This window comes from Apodemus sylvaticus, chromosome 11 (genome assembly GCF_947179515.1).
Source record: "Apodemus sylvaticus chromosome 11, mApoSyl1.1, whole genome shotgun sequence".
Classification (NCBI taxonomy): domain Eukaryota; kingdom Metazoa; phylum Chordata; class Mammalia; order Rodentia; family Muridae; genus Apodemus; species Apodemus sylvaticus.
The window spans coordinates 6294735-6319768 of record NC_067482.1 but is presented as its reverse complement, the minus strand read 5'-3'; the positions used below and the strand labels follow the sequence as shown (position 1 = coordinate 6319768).

At 47.2% G+C, this 25034-nt stretch overlaps 1 protein-coding gene across 1 annotated transcript; it reads right to left on the bottom strand.

The window, feature by feature from the left end:
- Positions 1-531: 531 nt before the first annotated feature.
- Positions 532-24233, bottom strand: Slc10a6 (solute carrier family 10 member 6). Its single transcript, XM_052199205.1, has 6 exons — positions 23590-24233; positions 12199-12317; positions 11465-11553; positions 6567-6739; positions 3134-3291; positions 532-1564 (listed from the first exon to the last, which is right to left on the bottom strand). The coding sequence occupies exons 1-6, from the start codon at positions 23964-23966 to the stop codon at positions 1353-1355; spliced, it is 1128 nt and encodes a 375-aa protein (XP_052055165.1). The 5' UTR covers positions 23967-24233; the 3' UTR covers positions 532-1352.
- Between the last annotated feature and the right edge of the window lie 801 nt (positions 24234-25034).

The following is a 25034-nucleotide window of genomic DNA, read 5'->3' as shown; positions in this document are numbered from 1 at the left end:
GAAGAGGGTCAGGATAGAGAGAGGCAGATTTTACTCCCTGCCAGGCACCACCTACCATGTGGCAAATACACACCAAAGAGAGCAAAGCTGGAAGTCCCCAGAACAACTGCGGAAGGGGGCAAAGGCATTCTCTATAGTGGGGATACGACAACCTATAACCTACACGAAACGTAACATCCCAGCTTCTGGCCTTTACAACGTTTTCTTAAAAAACTGATAAGCTAAAGTGTACGAGAAATAAAAATCTTAACAGCCAAAGACACAAAAGTCAAAAGCTGAGAGAGCAGCGCCAGTTCCCCAGGACAGGGATGCAGTCAACTCCAAAGGAAAAGCAAAGTCCCTGAGAACAGAGGCTCAACCTGTGCTTGGGAGGACGGAGAGGCTGAGGCTGGAGGGTTTTTTGAAAGCTTGAAGCCACCCTGGGCTATGCCATGAAATTCTGTCTTTGAAAATGGCAGTAGAAAAATATCACAGAAAAAGAAACAAGGCAGGACAAACAGAAATAAATGAACATAAAAGTGTCCCAGTTGATAGCTTTGAGATCATAATTTAATGAGATCTTTGCACAAGGCAAAATGACGAGAAATCATTTAAGACTGGTGAGAGCGAATGACAAAGCTCTTCTGAGAAGGAACAGTCTGTCCAGGGTTTTGAGGAGCTGTGGGCGTGCCCACTGGAGCTGCCGGAAAGAGTCTACAGGGCATGGGGTGCGAACCAGGGGCTCACAGCAGCCCTGCGCGGGAAGATATCTAAATACTAATGAGGATGTCTTCAATAAATTACAATCCTATGTTACACAACGCTTGGATGCAGCCACCGTTCTAAAGAATGAGGTAGGTAACACAGATGTATAAAGATGTTCTGAGATAATCATTGATCAACTATCAAAACACACAGGAAACAGGCCTTTCAGGTAATTTGGTGCTCAGAATACTGGAACAGATACGCATGTGTCTCTGATGTTTTGGAGACTGGGCGAGCCCATGTATTTATGGTTTGGAGATTCTGGGGACCTGTCTCTTCCTCTCAAGAGAAAGAGCTAGCCTGCTTGCATTACAAGCAGAATCAAAATCAAACGATGCTTGATCCCTTAAGAAAAAGAATCACATAGCCGAAGCTAATCTGCTCTTAGCGTCTCTTCTCTAGTTCTCCAGAGCTCCTGCCTGAAGTCAAGAAGCCCACGGACGCTCTGTCTGCAGTGTGAGTGATGTCTCCTCTGCATGGCCTTCTCTCGGGTTACATTCCACACCGGGAGGACAGCTTCGCAGGGAGATGACGACTGCTTACTGCCAACTGCACATGGTCTTCACTGGCCACGGAGGGAGATGGCGGGCCCAGCTGGTCCGTGTCTCCTACTGTTGTCTACATGAAGGAATGTGGCTGGTCACCTCAGCCGTCCAGTGGTCCTGCTCTGGCTGCACTGGCCCCAGAGTCACAGCAGCCTCTTCCCCTTGATCCAAGAAAGCGCTGGTCTCTCTGGGCTGCTTCTCGCCGCAGACATCTGGGCCACCTGGGCGCTGTCTCCCATGTTTACTCTTCTGCCTCCTCTTGTACGCCTGATATGCTGGGCGAAAAAACAAACGGCATTAAAGTCACTTTAGCAAAGAGCAGAACTGAGGGGCTCTGTACATCCACCCACACCCGGGGAGATCCGTGTGTGGGAGTACGGGAAGGAAAGGAGAAGAGAAATCTGCAGAATGAGCGCGTGTGGCAGAGCAGATGGCTCTAACTATCTAGAGTTGGGACTCACTGATCTGCTCTCCACGAGCTCAGTCAGTCAGTCAACAAACCCTTGCGAGGTGCTTACTCTGCATCGGGTACTTGCCTAAATGCTAGGATGTGGCTGCCAAGAAAGCTCTGCAGGATGTTTCTCTAAACATTTGGGTCTCAGAACCAGGAGTTTGTTCTAATAGAACTGTGTTTCTATTAGAACACAGTTATCTATTTCTAATAGATTACTGTGTTCCGTATCCCCTGGGAAACCCCTGCTCCCAAGTGTTCCTCACACCATTATCGCTATACCAATAACATAGAACAATCAGGTGTGTGGTAGTGCATATGAGAGTGGGCCCCATAGGCCCATGTATTTGGACACTTGGTACCCAGGGTGGAGTGTAGTTTACGGCATTGCAGAATATGGAGGAGACAGAGCCTTGCTGGAGGCGGTACTTCAGTGGAGACACAGCTAGGGTTTTATAGCTTGGCCCCACTTCCTGTGCGCTCTCTGCTTCCTGGTCAAAGGTGAAATACGAGCAGTCTACCTGAGCAAGTCATAGAATAATGTGTGTGTGTGTGTGTGTGTGCGCGCGCGCGCACGTGGGTACGTATGCGCGTGCGCGTGCACACACACACACATGCATGGAGATGTCTGCTCCTGCCTCCTGCTGCTGTCATGACCCCCTCCTCATTGTGAACTCTCTCTTTTCTGTCTCTGTCTCTGTCTCTGTCTCTCTCTCTGGAACTGTAAAACAAAATAAGGTCTTTCTTCTATAAGTTGCTTTTGAGCACTGCATTTCATCACAGCAACAGAAAAATAGTGTATAATCAATTTTAAAGGTAATCACTAACCATACTCAGTGTATTCCAAGGCCAAAATAAAGAAATGTACGTGTTCAAGTGTGTATTCACACCTTCTTGCAATTTCCCTTCCGTACAAAAGGATTTACCCCCAAATAACCCACATTTGCCTGAGCAGATAGGAGAATAGCATGTTTCCGATATACACACACATACTGTGTCTACACTTCTTTCTATGTGGTATGTTTTTTATTTGAAAAATACTTGGCAGCCACTTGGCCCACGTTCTGTGTCTGTGGCACAGAAGTCACGAAGCATTTGAGAAAGCAAAGCTCAAGGCTCTGGGTAAGACAGGACATAAAAGCTCTCAGGATGGTTTTGTGCAGTGACTTATAAGATCTTATAAGTCATAGAATAGCCTGTGTGTGTGTGTGTGTGTGTGTGCGCGCGCGCGCACACGCGCTGTGAAACACCCACTGCATGGAAGAACCCTGAGTTTATATGTTATGGTCCCCAAAAGTATCAGGCCAAAAATATATCAAGGAGCAGTACACAAAACAGTTGGGTTGAAGCTGTTAATAAGTCAGTTACTGGTGCGCAGAGGGAATTCATGCACCTGCGACAATGAGCAGCCCGTGCACCACTTGGAAGAGCCCATAGGCCAAGGCGAAGTTTAACAGCTGGACCAGGTACTCTGCAGAGAAGGACAGCTGCAGCATGGCGATGCACAGCTGGATGTTCTGAGCTCCTGTCTCTATGGAAATGGTCCTGCACCTGGTAGGGAGAAGATTCAAGAGTTACAAAGTAGCAAACGGAACCATGCCTGAGTGTTCCCTTTGCCTAAGGACAACTACAGGCTCAGGCAACAAAAAGAATGCGTTCCTTGACAGTAGTAGAGTCCTCATGTGTTTGTGGCAAAGATGCTCTGTGGAATAAGACCTCAAGAACCCTGACCAAGAACAATACGCACACCAGAAAACAATGCTCACCAATGACCAGGCCCTGAAGACGCTACAGAAACTCCAGAAAGCTTTACAGAGGCTGAAGCTACAGAGCAGGAAGGTGTGAGAGAGAGGCAGAGGTATCAGAGAGAGGCAGGAGGAAAGTTGCAGGCACAGTGTAAGTGTGGCTTCCTGAGGAGGCACTGCTTGAACTGCAAGCCAGTCTACATGCAGAGGAGAACTGGAGGAGATGAGAATGGGAAACTGAGTCAAAGGACGGAAACTGAACGAACTAAACAGCACCAAAAACTTGAGTTGAAAAGCAAACGTGTATGTGTGTGTGTGTGTGTGTGTGTGTGTATTGTGTATCTATGTTGATTTTTTGATTGCAGAAAAAAAAAAAGGAATGAATCTTACTTGAGGATGGGGGAAAAAATGAGAAAAAGGGGAAGTAAAAGCCAGAGTGTGGAGGATGGGACAAACAACTCCATTTGTCTCCAGTTTATAAGGCACTCGCAGCCGTCATATGGGGAGTTAAAAGGTTAAAGATGCAGGTGGATTTCTGAGTTCGAGGCCAGCCTGGTCTACAAAGTGAGTTCCAGGACAGCCAGGGCTACACAGAGAAACCCTGTCTCGAAAAACCAAAAGAAAGGAAGGAAGGAAGGAAGGAAGGAAGGAAGGAAGGAAGGAAGGAAGGAAGGAAGGAAGGAAAGGAAGGAAGGAAAGAAAGGGAAAAGAAAGAGGTGCTTTCTTTGGCTAGAGCTGGGATTGCACGTGGAGGCCACAGGTGTGCGATGTGAGCAGGGGATTTTCTGAGTGGCCAGGTCTGCGCTACACTGTATATCTCTTACCGTCATGCAAAGTGCACTTCCTTCAGACTTCCTCATTCAACATCCTAACGTTACTAAGCTGTGGCTCACCGGGGCCATTCACACAGCAAGTTCAATGACCTCTGGCCTCATCTGTGTCTGCCTATGAGGTATGAGCTGACACATTTTGTCGTTAGAGTTCGTCCTTCCTCCGCAGACCCAGCCATCAGCCTCCAGCACCCTGCAGTCTGTGCCCTTGACCTGGAAACAAGCCCAGGCTCAGATCCAAACTCTGCCACATTCTAGCTCTAGGGACTTGATTACGTTCGTCATCCTCCCTGAAGGGCTCTCTCCTTGGTGGAGTAATCATTGCTACCTGTCAGGCTGCAACAAGAAGAAAGCAGGATGGGCGGGTGCAGGCCTCACCCAGTGCTTGTGAAATACTCGATAGAGAGGGAATGGCTCAGGCCGGACTAACCCTCCCCAGCCCAGCCACTTTCCTGTAATCCCTCTCCTGATGTGAAAATAAATCCACTTACTGAAAAAATGAAAAACATTCCCAGGAAATATGTAAGAACTGAAATCACCCTTAACTTCCCTACTCAAAATTGCTATTTCTCCCAATACTTTTCCATATTCTTTTTGCTTCTGCCCCACACAAAGTAGAAATCAGAATTTTTAAACAAGTTTGGCTCTGGAGTGTCGTCAGGCGTCGTTGAGAATTGATGCTCCTTACCCAGCACAGGCATGCTTCATAAGTAAACATGTCCCTATTGTTAGATATTTAAATCGTTACCATTTTTACCTTTATAATGGGCACCACAATTAGCATCTTACCGTATCAGCGATCGCTCGAATGCCTGATAGAGCTAGCTCTAGAACAGGTTTCTGCAGAGTGTGGTGACCCACATCTTTAATCCTGTCCCTCAAGGGGCTGAGGCAGGTGGACAGAGTTCAAGGCCACCAGAGCTACATGGCAAGACCCTGTTCTCAACTGGAGTAAAAGTACTGAATTAATAACCACGAACACGCATAAGGCTGTGGGTGCAGCACACATCGCCTTCCGAAAAGCTTCTGCGGCTGTCAGCAGTCCTCAATAGTGTGTGATTGCATCAAGTCATGACATGCATGCCAACATGGGCTCTTAGTATCTCTAATATTTTACAATGTTCATAAATGTATGCCCCAATCCAAATAGTAATACGTAAGACAAATTTCTAATAAGTATTATTCATAAATAGTAATTCCTCAAAAGTTTGGCGTAATCAACAAGGATTTGATCTCTTTAAAACTTGCCCAAGCCCCTAAGATGATCTCTATATGGAGCGAAACAAGTTCACTCCTTCTGTTTGGAATTCCCACCCTGCCCGTCTTGGATTCATAGTTGAGATGAGGTCTTGCAGTGTAGCCCTGGCTGGCCTTTACTGTTCAGAGACCAGCGAGACTTACTAAAGCCCTAATCCTGACTTCATAAATTACAACTCTGTGATGACTAGTTTTATGTCAACCTGAGACAAGCCAGAGTTGTTCCAAGGAACTTAATGGAGGAAAACCTCAATTAAGAAACTGCTGCCAAAAGATCTGGCTACAGGCAAGCCTGTGAGGCACTTTTTTAAATTGGTGATCGACAGGGGAAGGCACAGCCCATTGTGGGTGATGCCACCCCTGGGCAGGTGGTCCTGGTTCTAAAAGGGAGCAGGCTGAGCGAGCCAGTAAGCAGCACTCCTCCATGGCCTTTGCAGCAGCTCTGGCAGCCTCAGTTCCGGCCCTGAGATATCCCCACCCCCCACCCCTCACACACACACACACACACACACACACATATACACACACACACACACACACACACGCCCACTCCCGTCCTCACTTCCTTCCATGAATGAAAGCCGAGCAAACCCTTCCCTCCCCAAGTTGCTTTACCACAGCAATAGTGGCTCTCACCAGGGCAAACCCCATCCATGCAGCTTTTGTCTGCATAACAGCTCACCACACCACCAGCAAAGCCTGCCGTGACAGTGTGGCCTCAGAAACCTGCCTCAGAAATGCTTATGGAGCTGCGTGTGAGTCAAAGAGATGAACCTTGTATCTCACATAAAGTCTGACAATCTGAGCCCCAGACAGGCACATGTACATACAGACATGTACACATGTATCACGCACACGTGTAGTGGTCACACTCATGCCTGCACTCACATACACATGCAAATACATGCACAAACTCATGCATGCATACACACACACACACACACACACACACACACACGCGTGCACTCACACCTTACAAGTTACATGACTGTACCTTTGCCAAGATTGGTGGGTGAGGAACGCCAGCAGGAAGCCTGTGACATGGCCAACCAGGGGGAAAATACAGCTGATGACCAGAAGAGTGACATCTGTGTTCCAGCCCTTTGCCAGGACCACGCCAGTAACTGCTACCACCAGGAGGAGCACGCCACCCAGCACGGCCCCGACCTAGACAGCAAAGCCACAAGTAAGTGTCTGTGAGCAGCGCTCAGGGGTTCTCCCTCCATGAGGCTGAGCTCGGCACAGGTGTAAAAGGTTTGTAGATGTTGTAGAACTCAGAGGCTGCCACGCCCAATTTCCTCTTCCTTCTCGTGTGCACAGTGAATGTGTTCCACAGTGCTGAGGAGTTCCTAAACTCAGATATAGTGACTGCTGTATCCTGTATAATACCCGGGCTATGCTCTTGCTGTGCAGACATAACTATGAAGTAGGTTAACGTCAAAAGCAAATTCATAGATAGATTATCCCTGATCAGGACCAGTGGATAATGGTACAAAAAATACACAGACTTAAGACATGTACACAATAAATGGGAAATAACAGACATAACGAAAGCTTCCTGGCCAGCTAACGTTGTCACAGTCCCGGGTCCTTTCTCTCGCTGTGATAAAACACCCTAGCTAAGAGCAGCATAGAGGAAAAAGGAGTTTGTTTGGCTTACATTTCCAGGTCTTTGTCCATTACTGAAAGAAAGTCAGGGTAAGAACTGGAGGCAGGAGTCACAGAGGAACGCTGCCTGCTGGCTTGGCTTCAGCCACATGCCTAGCTTGCTTTCTTTTCTTTTTAAAAATATATTTTTAAAAGTAAATATTACATATTACATATATTATATAATATTATCTTTCATGGGAAAATGTTGGAGACTTTCAAGTATTTTTTTTTTGCTAATCCTATTGTTATTTATTGGGAATTTTGTACATCCCTGCAATGAGCCTTAATCAAATCCCTCCCCATTTCCTCCTCTTCAGTACTCCTCTCTCTCACTACCATTATTCATGTCCAGTTTCACGTGTTCTTTTTTTCTTAAACTCTGGTCCACTCACAGCTGCCAGTGTGTGCACAGAGATAGGGCCATCTATTGGAGCACAGGTAGCCCCGCGGAAACTGGATCCCAAAAGCCCCTTCTCCCATCTTAGCCACCGACGGTGGTCTGGGCCCTCCTTCATCAATCACTAAGACTAACCATTCCACAGGTGTGCCCAAAGGCCAATCTGATCCAGAAAACTCCCCAATTGAAGCATTCTTCTCAGACAGCACCAGAATGTGTCAAGTTGACGATTAAAGTTAATTAGGTGCTAAGGACAGTGATTTCAGAGATCTTCTGGTCTAGGGAGGACTCTCCCGACCTGAGGCTGTGATAAAAACTTCTCAGGCCTGGTGTCAAATCATCGCAGCATTTACAGACTGACGTGACAGTCAAGGTAAAGGGACAGCTCACGTTGTAAACAGGACAGTGCAAGATTTCATCACACTAAGTACAAGGTTGCCTGATTTAAAATTAATGAGTTGTTTATTTCTGGAGTTTTTCCATCTATTTTTCTACAGTTTACCTCAGATTGCAAAACTTAGAGGAAGCAAGACTGAATGGGAACTACTGTATCTAGGAAAATCCCAGCTCCACAAGAGTCAAGAGGCTGAAGTGTAAGAAATTAGCAGGGTGGGACAAAAGTGAGAATTCTTATTGTAGAATCAGCATATTTCCCTTTCAAGTAGAGAAGTAAAGAGGAGAACTTGGCTTTCCTAAATAAGATGAAATTATAAAATATCCAGACCCTGACAATGCCTCCTTAGTCCATTTCTAATGCTGTCATAAAATGCTCAACTCAGGTGCTTTCTATAGAGTTCCTTCAGCTCACAATGCAGTCGACAGGAGCAGTGGCATCGCTCAGCACTGCTGAGGTCTCGTGACAGATGTCGTCACAGCGGTGTGACCACAGGAACGAGTGGGACACTGCCAGGCTCTGTATGGCACGACATCCTCACAGGAGTTAACCCAGCCCCTCAGGCCTCCACCCACACCTTCCATGAGGGATGCCGCCATAACCTGGTTACCTTGTAGCAGCCCCACCTCTTCCAGGTGCCATGATCTCCAGCTCCCACACTGGACCAAAGCTGACATCTCAGAAGGACCTGACCTGACATCACATGACAGCAGCAGCTCACACCCCCACACACCAAAGGCCCCTTTCTGGTAACTCCTGTTCATGGCCTGTCTGTCCTGACAATCGACCTCATGGTCACCCTGTGAGCCACCAGTCACATTCTACTCCTTAGACCTCTGCCTCTCTCTACCAAAACAAACACGTACCCATTTCCACCAGACCATCTGAGCTAACATTAAGAGAAGGGTTCTATCCTCTCTCACGTGGATACCGGCTCTTATTTTTGTGACTTAAAAATCACAAGGCTGCAAGCTGTGCCACCTACCTAGAACCCCAGCAGTCAGGACATAGAGGCAGGACAACTACCACAGCTCTGGGCCAGCCTGGCCTCTGCGACAAGTAGTAACCTCTCCCTCTCTCTCTTACTCCTCTCCCTCACTCAAAAAGAAATGTCAATAAATCCAATGTCTGAGTTTAGATCACAGGATGCTTAGAGCAATTTGGATCTTAGCAAGCTCTCAGTGGTCTCTTGGGGACAGCAGACTGTGGAAAGATGACCTAGTTATGATATCAGTCTTTACTTGAAATGATTCAGACCCAAAGAAGCCCCTAAAGTACAAAAGAAAATGGAAACAAGTTATGGTTGTTTGAATAGGAGAGACTCCCTGCATGTTGCTACGTTAAAGCCTAGACAGCCAGTCATTGCACTATTTTGAAAGGTGCTAAAACATAAGGACCAGATGACTAGGTAAACAGGTCACTAGGGTGCAGGTCCCCGAGGGTGTTTTGTTTCTGGCCCTTGCCTGTCTTGACCAGCTCTCTTGTATCACACATCCTTGCCTCAGTGATGCTCTTCTGCCTTAAACAGGCCCAGAACACACCGCTCAGTGAACACAGACTGAATGATGATGCTGTAAGCCAACTTTCCCCTTCCAAGCTGCTTATGTCACCCATGTTGCCACAAGTATGCAAAAGTAACTAATGTACAGTCAAGAAATGGATCATAGATTGGAGGGCAGGTGTAAACACAGGGGCATGCGGGCTCTGGCCTGCTGGGGAAATGCAGAGCCCCACAAAGGTCACAAAAGCAGGACAACTACCACAAGACCTGGGCTAGCCTGGCCTGTGCAATAAACAGTAACCTCCCCCTCTCTCTCTTCCTCTCCCTCTCCCTCACTCAAAAAGTCAATAAATCCATTGTCTGAGTTTAGATCACAGGATGCTTAGAGCATGTCAGAATCTTCTATCAAAAAGCAATGTCAACGTTTAAAATCCTTCAGAAGCCAGTTGCTGGGAAAGTGTGTAAAACCCAAGGCTAAGAGCTGATACATTGTATTGGTACACGGCCCTGATCTTAGCTGCTTGTGAAACTGATGTAGCAGGACCATGAGTTTGAGGCCAGCCTGTGCTACACACTGAGGCTCTGCCTCAAAATAAATAAAAATATTAAAATAATGATTAAACTGTAGGGTCTAGATTATGTATATTATTTAATATATTTTAATATAAAATCCCAGAGAATTGCTGAAAGAATTTGTTTGCTTGGGGGAGGACAATAGGGTCTCCTCTAGTCCAGGCTGGGCTCGAATTTATTGTGTAGCAAAGGCTTCTCCTGCCTCCGTGCCCCAAGTGCTGGGATCCCCAGCCTGGGCCACCATGCTTACTTCAAGAAAGGAGGGTTTAAACCTGTTCTCTACATAGAGGTAATAAAATGGACACACAGAAAATGTATCCAGTTTCTCCACTAACACTGATAACAATCACAAGTACACAGAAAGGCTAAAATAGGATATTCTTAATTGTCGTTGACATTGTCACTGATTGCCCTTCTAAGAAAAATAATAACAAAGTACTTGCAAGTTTCCATGATTGCTCTTGCTCTGTGAACATTTCCCACTGGGAGTGCTGTTCTCCTTTTAATGTGACAGTGACAAGCCTGGGAAAGGAGGGGCTTTGTCCCATGAGTACAGCCCAGAAAGAGTAAAATTAAGTCTTCCAGTGTGCCAAGCACCGTGCTCCCCACACAGCCTCCCTCCCTGGTCCAGTCTGGCTCTCCATGGGCATTGCTCAACTGGGGAAGGAGTCAGTAGAGAGAGTGCGCTTAGGTTGGACCAAGCTATCAACCCCAAGCTGAAATGAACAGACGTTTCTGCTGAACCTCCAAGGAATCTCCAAGCACTCATTTCTTTATAAATGTAAAATAAGCTGAGTTCCCTTTTCAGCACTGAAGAAATATGAACATATCTTCTGCGGTGATTTTACCAGTCATCTAGCAAGGACAAGTACTTATTTCTCAAGCACACAAAAGACAGAGCTACAAAGCAAGGGAACACGGTGGGATGCCTGGGTTCCCACCATTCCGTGACCACCCCTCAGCGCTTTCAGGCTGATTTCATCCACGAGATGTCATGAGGTCAGCAGTCCTTGCTGTGTACACCAATTCCAAGTCTAGTGATGTGTTCCCGGGAGTGCTTAGGCAAGCCGGCCCTTCACAGAAACCTCCCAAGTTCCCACACACTGGGGCTCCATTGTGTTCGCTGCAGGGAGGAGCCTCACCTTACAGGTGCCGGTGGGAAGCCTAGGGGAGGGGCAGGGCCAGGCATTCTCAGTCCGTGCCAGGCCCTAGTGTTTCTGTCTCTAGGAGCATCCCATTTTCCAAGGTGTGTGGGCCTGTGGGACTGACCGAGCCCCAGGCCAAGGACAGGAAGGGGCTGTCCTGTGACAGCTCATTGGTTCTGCCTTTTAGTCTCTGCATCTGGTGACTTGCTGTGGGTGGGAGGGGCCTCCTGACCTTGAGAATGACTGTTGCTTGCTTCGGCCACCTATAATTCACATAGATGCCAGAGGCCACAGGAACGACCAGGGACACAAGGGTAATTCCTAAAGAGAAAGAAAATCCATCAGCCGGTGTCCCCTCTTCCTCTGATGCTTTTTACATTCCCAGCAAGCTCCATTTCCATTAGTTAACAGCTTTGAAAGTCAATTTTTGAAGAGTATGTGCTATTAATACATGCCATCACACCTGGGCCTGCGTTTCTCTCTCAGAATCCTCCAACAAGGAATCATGGGAATTTTAGAGACAACAGAACTATGATGGTTAGAAATGAGAATGGTCCTTCTAAATCTAGGAAAATTCCAGCGGGGGGGGGGGGAGAGGGGGGCTCATAAGGACATGTGCCATGGTGTATAGATACCTTGCCATTGTGGGGCACAGTGTGAGCTCAGTAAACCTTCTTCTTCTTAAATATCACACCTTGGGCGTTTCACTCTAACTACAAAACCCAGCACACAGGGGCTATGAGTCTAGATGTTAGAGGGAGGACTCCTGAGTTCCCATTCCAGGTCTACACTGCATGATCTTCAGCAAATTAGTTGACCTCTTGAATTGTGAAAGTGTAACAACCAGAAACAGACTAAGAGGACTGATTTAGGTCATGCTAAAATCTACATACGGAGCTTTGTCATCATCTGCTCTGTGCGGTCGCCATTACTGTTTCTGCTCAGGTACACAGGCCCCATACAGACCTATATTCTGATACGGAATGGCGAGGTTCTGTGTAAGAGTCCAGGACCGGGTGTAGACGTAGAGGCAGAGGGGCATCATTCCCAGGGCAGCCACTGTGGAGCAGGTTGTCATGCTGATGCTGGAAGTAAAACCAAAGAGCTTAGGAGGGGAAGCTGGAGACTGGGAGCCTCGTCCTACTTTATGTAGTGATGTAGTCTTGGGCCAGATGCAATGGCACAAGCCTTGAATCCCAGCACTGACAGAGACAGGTAGATCTCTGTGAATTTAAGGCCAGCCAGGTCTACATAGTGAGAACATGTCTCAAAAAGATAGATTAATTAAGAACATAGTCTCAGCTGGACGGTGGTGGCGCACACCTTTAATCCCAGCATGTGGGAGGCAGAGGCAGGCAGATTTCTGAGTTCGAGGCCAGCCTGGTCTACAGAGTGAGTTCCAGGACAGCCAAAGCTACACAGAGAAACCCTGTCTCGAAAAAACAAAATAAATAAATAAAAGAACATAGTCTTGGGGACTGGAGATTTGGCTCAGCAGTTAAAAGCACTGAATGTTCTTCCAGAGGTCCTGAGTTCAATTCCCAGCAACCACATGGTGGCTTATAATCATACGTAATGGGATTCAATGCCCTCTTCTGGTGTGTCTGAAGATAGCTACAGTGTACTCACATACATGAAATAAATAAATAAATAAATAAATAAATATTAAAAAAAGAATGTAGTCTCTACGAAAAGCACCTCCTAGACCCTCCTCAGAGATTACATGGAATTTTCTACTCAGAGCTCATGGCTCTGAGGTCCTAAAAAAGCATACCAGCATTTCTAAAACTGGATAAGACAAGTTAAAATACCAAAAAAGCTGACTTACCACCTGCCTGGTGCAAAGTATTATTAAATATCAAGAAGCCACCCAAGCACTATGATAAAACTCCCAGTGCATGCAGAAGAGCCTGCGCTTGCAGGCTCCTGACCGGGGACATGGGAAAGCATGAGCCAAGAGTCAGACAGTCATGAGCGAGGTCGACTGGAGTAACACGTCTTCCCCAGCCGGGCAGTGGTGGCGCATGCCTGTAATCCAGGCACTCTGGGAGGCAGAGGCAGGCGGATTTCTGAGTTCGAGGCCAGCCTGGTCTACACAGTGAGTTCCAAGACAGCCAAGGCTACACAGAGAAACCCTGTCTTGGAAAAAAAACAAAAACAAAACAACACAAAATAGCTTGGAGCTGGAGAGATGGCTCAGCGGTTAAGAACACTGACTGCTCTTCCAGATGTCCTGAATTCAAATCCCAGCAACCACATGGTGGCTCACGACCATCTGTAATGAGATCTGAAGCCCTAGTCTGGTGTATCTGAAGACAGCTACAGTATACTTTAATAAATAAATCTTTAAAAAAAAATAGGGCCAATGTTTCCAGATATTTTTTTTGCAAACTTTTCTTATTAAAAACAAAATCTTGTGTAGCTTTCACTCCGTATAACACCTAAAAGTTTTTATCTCATTCTGAGTAGGTTCTAGGGCCCATTCCCAATGCCAAAGCAAGAAGAAAACACAGCTTTCTTCTTGCTAAGCTAGGAAGTCCAGCACTTTGCTGCCATCCGAAGCCTGTTTCCATGGAGATGGTACCTAGCAAAGTCTTCCAAATACTTGACCTACGCTGTATGCCTTGGCTCTCCTCTGTTGACCGAGTCCTAGAAGGACTCCTCCATTGCGTCAGTCTAATCTTGAACTATGCAGTGTGGAATGCCCCACGCCACCCCCATAGGGTTTGGCTCCAATAGCAAGAGGCTGAAATTCCTTGGCTGTAAAAAGCCAAGTGTTGGTGGCTCACTGGTTGTGAAACCTCGCGTCCCCAGGCTGTTGTCCCCAGCCTCCACAGAATCATCCGATCCCATAATACATTTAATGATAGTGGCAGAGGACGAGAGAAGATCTGGTGATCTGCCCACTGCTGTAAACAGCAACCAAGCTGGAGAAGCACAGAAATTGAGTGGCATACAAAGGGAAGCCACGCCTCCCTCCCCCTGCCTGCCAAGGGAAGCCACGCCTCCCTCCCACTGCCTGCCAAGGGAAGCCACGCCTCCCAGTGCCTGCCAAGAAATTCCGACTGAGGACGTGGCTAGCTGGAGCGTTCCACTGGTCACGTGGTGGAAATCACGGAAATTATCTGGCTTTGGCAGAACAAGATTCCACTCGTACAGAGAAGAATGGCACCTTCCACGGCTATTGCAGAGAGGGAGACAGGTTCAACAAGACTGGGCGAACAGGTAAATCCTGGGCTCCCTCACAGCCGGCAGAGCCTCACATTCCACAGAAGGCAGCCAATAGCATGCCGCAACTGGGGCTTAAGTTATTCAAATGTTATTTTGATTTTAAGCCCATAAAATCAAGAACTGCAGTTCTCCAAACTATACTGTTTCTCCAGAAAAGAAACGATCTGGTTAGCCAAAAGGACTCCAGTTTGCTGTAAGACCACATCCATAGAAACCATCCCAGGACAGAGTTCACAGCCTGATTCTCCATTCCCACCTGCTTCCCTATGCTGTCTCCAGTAAGGGCAGAGAGCATTTATTGGGATTTATTGAGTGCTTGCATTTAATGGTTTATTTACCAGCATTTACCAGCATTTAATGGTACTGTTTGCCACATTGTGTGCCTCAAACTCTCTCAAATTCTTTTTTTCTCTCTCTCTCACTTTTACAATAACTTGTGTAGATGGTATCTCTATCTTGATAACAAGGGTGTTAAGGTATTTCTTGAATTTGGAATGTCCCCCTACAGGTTCATGTTTTGAACACTCAGTCCCTGGTTTGTGCCATTAAGTTGAATTCTGTGGAGCCTTTGGAGAGGGGCGCTGAGTTGGGTGGAGTTGGGCCGGTACAGCGTCTGCCTAGCTTGCAAGAAGCCCTGGGTTTGACGCCCAGCTCTGAACGAGATCGATCGGCCTGGTTTTACATGCCTGTGACCTCAGCTTTTTTGGGAAGTGGTGAAGGGAAGGTCATAAACTGAAGGTCATCTTTGGCTAGTCCTAGGCCAGCCTTGGCTACGTGCTTCTGTCTTAGAAAAGAGGGCCTGGGGGCGGGGCAGAGGTAGGCCACAAGGGGAAACCATTGAAAATGCTATACCCATCTTCGGTTCCCACCCTTGTCTTGGCTTTCTGGAGTACACCATGTGATCGGCCACTGTCTCAAGGTTCCTGCTGTCTTCCCCGTAATAAAGGACTGCAGTTTCTGACACTATGAACTGAAATAAAGCTTTTCTCCCTTACATTACTTCTGTTGGGATTTTGTCATAGTTTCCAAAAAAAAAAAGTAACTAACACAGGTTCAATGTTGGTTGCTCTCTCCAAAACTGAAGGCCAGGCCAGACCTAAAGAATCCCATACTGTTTCTCAAGTGTACCAAGGACCAAGGAGGTCGCTTCAGGGGAGAAAGGCAAGCATGCAATGCACTTCTGTAATCCTGGAACTCGGGAGGTGGAGACGAGAGGCTCAGGGGGTCAGGGTCATCCTTCGATGTCTCAAGGTTGGCCCCCATCCTGGGCTGCATGAGACCCATCTCAAAATAAAGAAAGATAAAATGGAAGGATGCTCAGGAGAGCTTCACTGATCAGCGCTGACCACTGAACCACACAGACACCCTGACTCGTGTCCAGAATCCTGTAACTGATACATCCTCAATCAATTCCCTCCCCAGAGATATCTATAGGCGGGGTAAGCTGTCCTGAGTTGTGTTCATAACCAGCTTTCATTGGGGGGAGGTAGTTACTATAGTAACACTGAGAAAAGACACTGTCTCTCTGTCCGTCACTCACCTGCAAGTCATAGCAAGGCCCTGACACGGCCAGGCCGGCACTGAGTGTGCATACACAGGCAAAGCCTCGAGCAGTTGTCACACCTGATCAATGAGGCTACAGGGGCGAGGCCTTTCAGCAAGAGACCAATATTGTAATATTTCATCATTCACATGAAATATTAAAATTAGGATAGGGCATGCTGGAAGTAGAGGCAAGGGGAACTTTAAGAGCTTGAGGCCAGCCTGGTCTACACACTCAGAGCATCTCACAGTGTAGAGTAAGGAAGGAGAGGCTTGGGCTTTCTCATGTGTTCCTCGTCCGGTTCCTACGGCACTCACAAAACAACTGCCCGGATCTACTCTCGGGGAGACAGCCAAGCTGGAACGCTGAAAGCCAGCACACAACTGCATCCCCATTTCGTGCCACACTATTTACAGTCGTCGAGAGGTGGCACATGCTGGTAATCCCAGTACTCCGGAAGACAGAGGCAGGAGGGGCCAGATCAGCCAGGACTACACAGAGGCTCTATCACAAAACAAGAAACCAAAGGAAGACACAGCTTGATGGCTACTGAGGAGAGACCTGCAAAGCCGGATACCCACGGTGGAATGGCATCCGACGTCGAACAGAAAAGGAATTCTCATGGAATGCTCTGAGGATGATGACCCCACAAGGTGTTGTGCTCGGTTAGGTAGCCAGACCCCAGAAGACAAATATCACGTGAGTCACATATATAAAACATCTGAGGAAGGCTGGAGAGATGGCTCAGCGGTTAAGCGCACTGACTGCAATCCCAGAGGTCCTGAGTTCAATTCCCAGCAACCACATGGTGGCTCACAACCATCTGTAATGGGATCTGATGCCCTCTACTGGTGTGTCTGAAGACAGTCACATGTAGTCACATACATTAAATAAATAAATATTTAATGTAATTTTTACATTAAATAAATAAATATTAAAAAAATACCTCTGAGGAGCCAAACATGAGACGTGGAGCAGAAAGGCTATGTAACGATGAGAATGTGCGTTGTATTGTGTGTATTTTATAAGAGGCTAAAGACAAAAGAGAACCCCAGGGAGTCCTTGACCAATATGGGAACTTGGGAGCCAGGTATGGTGGCTTGTGCTGTGAGTTTAGCACTTTGGAGTTAGAGGCAGGAGGATTAGGAATTTAAAGACGTCTTTAGCTATGAATCAAGTTTGAGACCAGCCTGGGCTCCATGAGATCCTGTCTCACGACACAATAAAACACATGTGGAACTGGGTACAGGGGGATTCGGGGCTCCAAGGTACTCAGCCTCCTGAGCAGGTACAGTGCCCTAATGCCTGCCTGCCTCAGGGTGGCAGGTCAGTTGGTGGATCGTGTCAGGTAAGAGGCCATCTTACACACACACACACACACACACACACACACACACACACACACGCACGCACACACAAAGTATGTACTACACAAGCGCATACAACAAATAATTTGCATAACATTCCCAGATGGCTGTGCCAGTCAGCATCTAGTTACTAAGACCTGAGTGAGAGTCTTACCTGGGCACTGCACTGCTATTTAGCAATTCTTGAGTTCTCCCCTCCAAAGTAAGAATCTCTTTATCTCAAATAGAGCACACTGCAGAAAATGTTGCAATTCCTTATCCATGTTTGCCACAATGTAACTTTCTAGTCCAGCGCGTGAAGGAGCCAATCAGCTTCCTGCACCCCTGAACTGGAAGTGGCCTCACTGTCTGTATTGATCGTGGACATGGCAGAACTGAGGTTCAAGCTCAGGCCTCACAAAGCTCTGCAAGATTCCTCTTCTTCAGAATCCTGTGAGCAGATCTAGTGGGTCTCCGTGCGCATGCGTACACATACACACACACACACACACACACACACACAGAGGAGAGACAGAGACAGAGAAACAGAGAGACAGAGACAGACAGACAGACAATAACCAGGTTGTCTCCCAGATGAAGCCCTCTGAGATTAGTCCACATCTAACTAACCTCCGACCACCTGAACGGGTCCAGCAAAGAACAGCTGGGCTGCCCAGCCCGGCCTGGTACAGGACGACTAAGCCTTTTGTACATGTCAGCCACTTTCTTCCTAAAACAATTAGGGAAAATCATGCCATGACGGGAGCAGACAGGTCAGGCCAGCTGACACTGAGGGGTATTTGAAGAACACAGGCCAATAGGAGTGAGAAAACCAGGTTATGTTTAGTGAACAGTGAGTAATTCATTTTGACTGGAGGCCTCTCGCCTCTGAAGAGTTCATGGGAAATAAATGTGGACAGCTAGGGTAAGCCGATGAATCCAGTAAGTGCCAGGCTACTGCGAACGTATGCCACAATACCATGATGGACGTATTATGATCTCTCTACATACAAGAAAATGGAGAACCCCTATCTCCAGGGACAGCCACATCTCGTGTAGTGCCAGGCTCGACAAAGACACAATGTGGCAAAGATCAAATATAATGTGTAGTTTTTGCTACCCTGCTTTAAGCTCCTGGGGGGGCGGGGATCAAGCTACCAGCCCCGCCCACCACCAAGCCAAGGGAATGTGGGCGGGGCTGATAGCAAGGTGGGCGGGGCTTAAGCAGGGTAGCAACAGCTGCACATTACAGTCAGAGGGAACTGATTTGGCCATATTGGGCTCCTGGTCCCCAGGGCTATCTTGAACCCTGGCAAAGTGGATATTGTTGCCATCCACGATCCCTTCCTTGACCTCAACTACAGGGTCTACATGTTTCAGGAGGATTCCACACACAGCAAGGTCCACGGCATAGTCAAGGCTGACAACAGGAGCCCTGTCGTCAATGGGTAGGCCCCCTCGGACTTCCAGGACCCTCCAAAAGCAAATGGAGCAAAACTGATGCCAAGTATGTTGTGGAATCTACGGTTGTCTTCACAGTCGTGCAGAAGGCCACACCCCCTTGGCAGGTAGAGCGGAAAAGGTCCTCACCTCTGCTCCTTCAGATGATGGGGTCCCCCTGTTTGTGATGACACTCAAGGTTATCAGCAGCGTGTCCTGTGCCACTGACTGGGCTGGCCCCTAGCCAAAAAGTCATCCGTGACAACTTTGGCATCGCCCTCAACAACCACTTTGCCAACTCATTTCCTGGTATAGCAAGGAATTTGGCAACAGCGACTGACACCTCACCATCCTCATGACCTCCAAGCAGCAAAAATCCCTGGCAAACCCAACCCCAGTGAGAACAGGAGCCGAAGAGAAAGTCCCTGCCCCAGTTCAGCCCCAAGTACACAGGGCATCACCCCGCATTCCTCGTTTCCATCCCAGACTCCTGAAGAAGGGAGGAGCTACTTCCCCAAATCAAACATCATCGATAAAGTTCACTGTACAAAAAAAGGGGGAGCCACAGTTAGAGTCTGCTTTATCTATTTAAATGAAACGGTAACAAAGACTGACTATGGAGAGACCACTGGAAGATACACGATCAGTCATGAAGGGCTAGGGTGTGGCCTGAGGAAGCAAGAGATGGATGGAGGACAGGAAGCCAGAGCCGTGAACAGTTCAGCAAGAGGCTAAGCCTGACAGCAGTGAGCTGAGAAAATGAAGGCAGGAGCGGGAGGGGAGGGTGTGAGTGTGTGTGTGTGTGTGTGTGTGTGCGTGTGTGTATAACAAGTCCGGGGAGCAGGAGAAGACCTCAGTGATGAGCGCAGGATGCTGGGAAGGCACCGGGCATTGTCATGCGCAGTGCATAGACACGGTAGACACCGCTAAAGTCTGAAACACCTGCTTAAGACTGGTGCATGAGGCCGCAGTGGTGGCGCACGCCTGTGATCCCAGCACTCTGGGAGGCAGAGGCAGGCAGATTTCTGAGTTCAAGGCCAGCCTGGTCTACAGAGTGAGTACCAGGACAGTGAGGGCTAAACAGAGAAACCCTACCTCAAAAAATAAAATAAAATAAAATAAAATAAAATAAAATAAAATAAAATAAAATAAACCAAAAAAATAAACCAAAAAAAAAAAATTTAAAGACTGGTGCATGAAAAACCATGCCCAGATGCCCAGAATGACTAAAGCAACAGAACTACACCCAGGGTCATCATCTCTAAGAGCTTTGCCTCAGTTTCCCCATTTGTGAAATAAAGATGTGGGATGAAGCACACTTGGATCTCATCCACACTGTGCCCATCCAGGCCCGGCTGCTGGGCTTTCCTCTGTGACTTTTGTAGGTAATCATTGTGAATCGATGCACTGTAATATGGCCATGGTTTCACTCATGAAGACAGAATATTCTAGTTGATGCTTTTCCTGAGGTTTAAGCATTAATTAGTGTTCTATCCATAACCTTTTAAAATCTAATTTTTAGTGTACACTCTAAAATTTCACTTCTGGAGCCGAGCAGTGGTGGCGCACACCTTTAATCTAAGCACTCAGGAGGCAGAGGCAGGAGGATCTCTGAGGTCAAGGCCAGACTGGTCTACAAAGTGAGTTCTAGGAAAGCCAGGGCTACACAGGGAAACCCTGTCTAGAAAGAAAGAGAGAGAGAGAGAGAGAGAGAGAGAGAGAGAGAGAGAGAGAGAGAGAGAGAAAGAAAGAAAAGATGAAGGGAGGGAGGGAGGGAGGGAGGGAGGGAGGGAGGGAGGGAGGGAGGGAGGGAGAATGAGAATGAATTGTCTGTGGAAAGATTGTTACAGCTCAATGCCAGTCTAGGCTACGCATTGAGTTTGAGACCAGCCTTGGCAACACTGAAAGACCCTATCTCAAAAATAAACAAATTGTGTTTATGAAACTCAAAATCAAAATTTAGGAAAAGGAAAAGCACAGGATATCGGCACTCAATGGTGGTGTGCTTGCCAAGGAAAGTACCTAACGTTTACGCATGCCTACTGTGTGCCAGCTCTGTGTCATATATAATGTTTACGCATGCCTACTGTGTGCCAGCTCTGTGTCATATATAACGTTTACGCATGCCTACTGTGTGCCGGCTCTGTGTCATATGTATGCATGTGTATTTATTCTCAGGCAAGTTCCGTTGATCAGCATTTAAGTGGTAGGGCTAAGAGATGGCTCAGTGGGAAAAGCTGTTCTTGCAGAGGACCCAGGTTCCATCCCTGACACCCATGCGGTGGCAAACAGCCATCTATAACTCCAGTTCCAGAGGATTCAACACCCTTCTCTGGCTTCATCTGGAACCTGATAAGCATGTGGTGCACAGACATACATGCACATACAAACATTAAAATACGCTAATCCTTTTTCTTTTAAGTTTGAAAGCTGATGAAGGCGGGCAGGATGGCACAGGCCTTTAATCCTGGCACTCTAGAAGCAGGGGGAATCTCTGAGTTTGAGGTGAACCTCATCTGCAAAGTGAGCCCCAGAACAGCCAGGACTGCACACAGAGGAACTCTGTCTCAAGAAGAAACAAAAATAAAGACAAAAAACCAAAATCAAAACCAAAACCAAAAACAACCACAAGGTCGACTGAGGACATAGTTGGTGCCAGACAGGGTGGTACGCGCCTGTAATCCCAGCACTAGGGAATTGGAGGCAAAAGGAGCAGGAGTTCAAAGCCCCACTGGGCTATATGAGACCTTGTCTCAATAAAACAAAAGCAAAATAAGCAAAAGTGATAGTGTTGGTAACAAGAAACAGAAGGAATGTTAGCTTCCACACACTTTTGGTTCATTAGTGTGTTTGTGACAACCTGATGAACCAGGGGTGCTGGTGATAAATATTCCCTTACCCAGAAGGTTTTCAAAACACTGCTGAAGACGTTTGCTCTTACTCCAGATGATGCAGCTGTGCTGCCAAATGTCACGGGGAAAACTAAGTTGCAAACTGATGTAAACCAGAGCTGAATTCCAGCGTGCGCTCTGCTCTCCTGTTTGCAGCTATGGCTGAGCTACTAAACTGACTTGAATCATGTCCTCAGAATAGTAAAAGGTCACTTTCAAGGTGACTATGAGAGTCCAGGAGAGAAGATGAAGCCCAGACCTCCCCGGTGCCTCTGAATACGAGTTTCCTTTCTTTCCAGAAATCCTCAGGACCTGGACTTCATCACTGTCACGTGCGTGTTGATTGAACTTCCAGTAGGGGCATATGAGTGGAGATACAAGATGATCTAGAGTCTCTCGTAAGTGAGTGATTAAGAGTCATTACCATACAAGAGTTAATTACCTGTCAGTGTGGCATGCACCTATTAAAGTATATAAGCGAAATCTGTCCGATACACTAAATATTCAGTCTGTGCAAGAGAACTGGAAACCACACCTGAAGCTGAGTCACTGATGTCAACTCCCATTTCAGACACCACTTCTGACTCCATTCATTCATTCATTCATTCATTCTCTTTCATCCTAGAGTAAATCTCCAATGGCATGTACATGCAAAGATTTAAATTTATATGGTGTATTTTCTCTAGACCAGACTTAAATGCACTTATAAGCAAAGAATCCAGTGGTAGGAAGATGGCTCAGCAGTTAAGAACACTGACTGCTCTTCCAGAGGTCCTGAGTTCAATTCCAGAAGCCACATGGTGGCTCACAACCATCTGTGATGGGATCTGATAACCTCTTCTGCTGTGTCTGATAGCTGCAGTGTACTCATATATAGAAAATAAATCTTACAGCCGGGCGTGGTGGCGCACGCCTGTAATCCCAGCACTTGGGAGGCAGAGGCAGGCAGATTTCTGAGTTCGAGGCCAGCCTGGTCTACAGAGTGAGTTCCAGGACAGCCAGGGCTACACAGAGAAACCCTGTCTCAAAACAAAATAAACAAACCAAAAAAAAAAAAAAGAAAGAAAGAAAGAAAGAAAAGAAAAAAAAGAAAAGAAATCATATATATATGCAAAGAATCTAGAAAGGCCGTTGTTTTTAACTCTCCATCCCCCTCCCCCAATACCAACTAGTCTTTCTTCAAAGGCTTTTCTATTTCCCATCAAAATATTTGACTTCAAAATTGTGATTCATTCTCCCTTGTTAAAGTATAAGTAAATGATAAAGTTCAATTTCTCGTGGAGTATTTAGCTGCCCCATAGTAGGAATAAGCTCTGGCTTAAACCTTAAGGAGGCAAAGACAACAAGGTATTTATCATCCTGGGAGCTCTAATGCTCCCTAAATCAAATCAGTCACGTCTATCGGGTACCCCAAAGTCCTTTGTGCATTCACCTAACACGTTACTTCCCAACAAGGATGTTCTGGAAACACTGCTGAGAGTGAAGTGGACAAAGGGAGACCAAAAGAAAAAGAAAGGAGACAGGCGGGTTCTGTTTGGTTGTATCTCTTGCTGCCACCACCATCACCATCATTAGCTGTGTGGGATTATTGGTGACATCCTGGGAAATTACTGTTAGGGATGCCAACAGGCCTGGGATGAGTCTGTGCTTAGGAAAGGCCTGTACTGTTTGTGAACCGAAGGCTTGCTCAGGATAGAAAAAGCTGCCAGGAAGGCAGAAGCTAGCTAATCCCAGCAGGCAAGCTCGGGGCTCAGAGAGTCTGCCTGGGGCTCAGTGATATTTGCATTACTTCCCAGTCAGAGCTTCCCAGAGATTGGTTAAATCTTTTCTTTAAGCACAGCTGTGCCCCAGACTCCCAGGCAGAGATGGGGGGGTGGGGCTGCAGAGCTTCCCTGCTGTGACTTACCTGAGATCCATATCTCCATCAACCCAAAAGGTGAGAACATTAGAGATGGTGCCCCCAGGGCAGCTCCCCATGATGAGGACAGCCATAGCTTGGAATGGTTTCAGACTGAAGCCAATGGCTAACAGATAAGCTGTCAGAGGCATAAGTCCAAACTGGCAAAGCAGGCCCACAGCGATGCCCCAGGGTCTTCTGAGGTGCATCCAGAGCTTCTGACTCTCCACCGAACATCCAAAAGAGAACATGACGAGACCCACCATCACAGCCGACAGCACTGTGAAAACGAGCTTCAGGCTCCCGTGCCCCTCCATTCCCACGGGTGGGTCTTCCTCCGTGCTATTGGCCGGGCAGGTGGAGTTGCCGGCACAGTCTGCGCTCATCTCGCCTCATAAATTAGAACGCAGGAACACCAAGGAACATCAGCAGCAAGCACTGGGCAGGTCTATCCAGACACAGTTTCCTAATAACGCAACAAAGTAACACGTGGAGAGTCCTTCTAGTTGCTATTGGCTAACCGCATGCTAATCTGATCAAGTTATTCCCAAGTGACACGGTAAAAGTAATGTGCTCAGGCAAGAAACGCAGCAAATGACGACTGGAAGCTGGGCTTTCTACTCTAATTTCGCTAGCCACTGAACGTTCGCTGCTGGGAGTGAGACAGACAGGCACTTTGTCAAATGGAATGCCTGGCCCATGTCGACAGCGGCACATCGTGTTCTAGGGAAGTGGGCCAGATGCCAAGACATCGCTTCTCCAAATGCAGCAGGGATTTTAAACAGCCGGGATGCAGGGACTAAGACAGACTAAACGACTAAGTCAGGAAAAAACAAGGAGCGCCTGTGCCAAAGCCGCGCCTCCCACCGGCCAGCCAGCCAGCCAGGCGCTCACAAAACACTTCAGATAGTAAAGCAGGCCAGCCTGGAGAACACCAGAGGCTGAGTGAGGACCAGTTCAGGAGACTTTAAATTGGCCCTTTCTTTTTCTTCTGTTATTTCTCTGAGGATTTGTGAGCCAATAATTAGACACCTGCGAGAATAAAATGGAATTAAATGCTTGGTTGTGTCTCGTAAAACATGTGGAAACTCATTTCCCTCCCAACACAATTCAAGAGAGCTGTCTTCTTCTTTCGGAGACTTAAGTCTACTTTGAGACACACACCCTTGGGCCACCTAGTGAAGTCCCGGAGTCTTGCAAATGTTCCCCATGGAGAGCTTAATCCGAGGAGCACTTCTGATGCTGCACACCGACCCTCCATGCATTCTAACCTGAGGTGAAACCAGACCACACCAGTATGTTCTGGGAAACAAAATCTCAGAACCATCAGCTGCCACCTTCTTCCTGCTGACAGCAGAGGTGTTTTTGTTTTTGTTTTTGTTTGCTTTTCCGCAGGTGTGCTGAGCAGCGGGAACGAGGCATATTTTGTCAACCCTTTCCCCACCTTAAGAGGG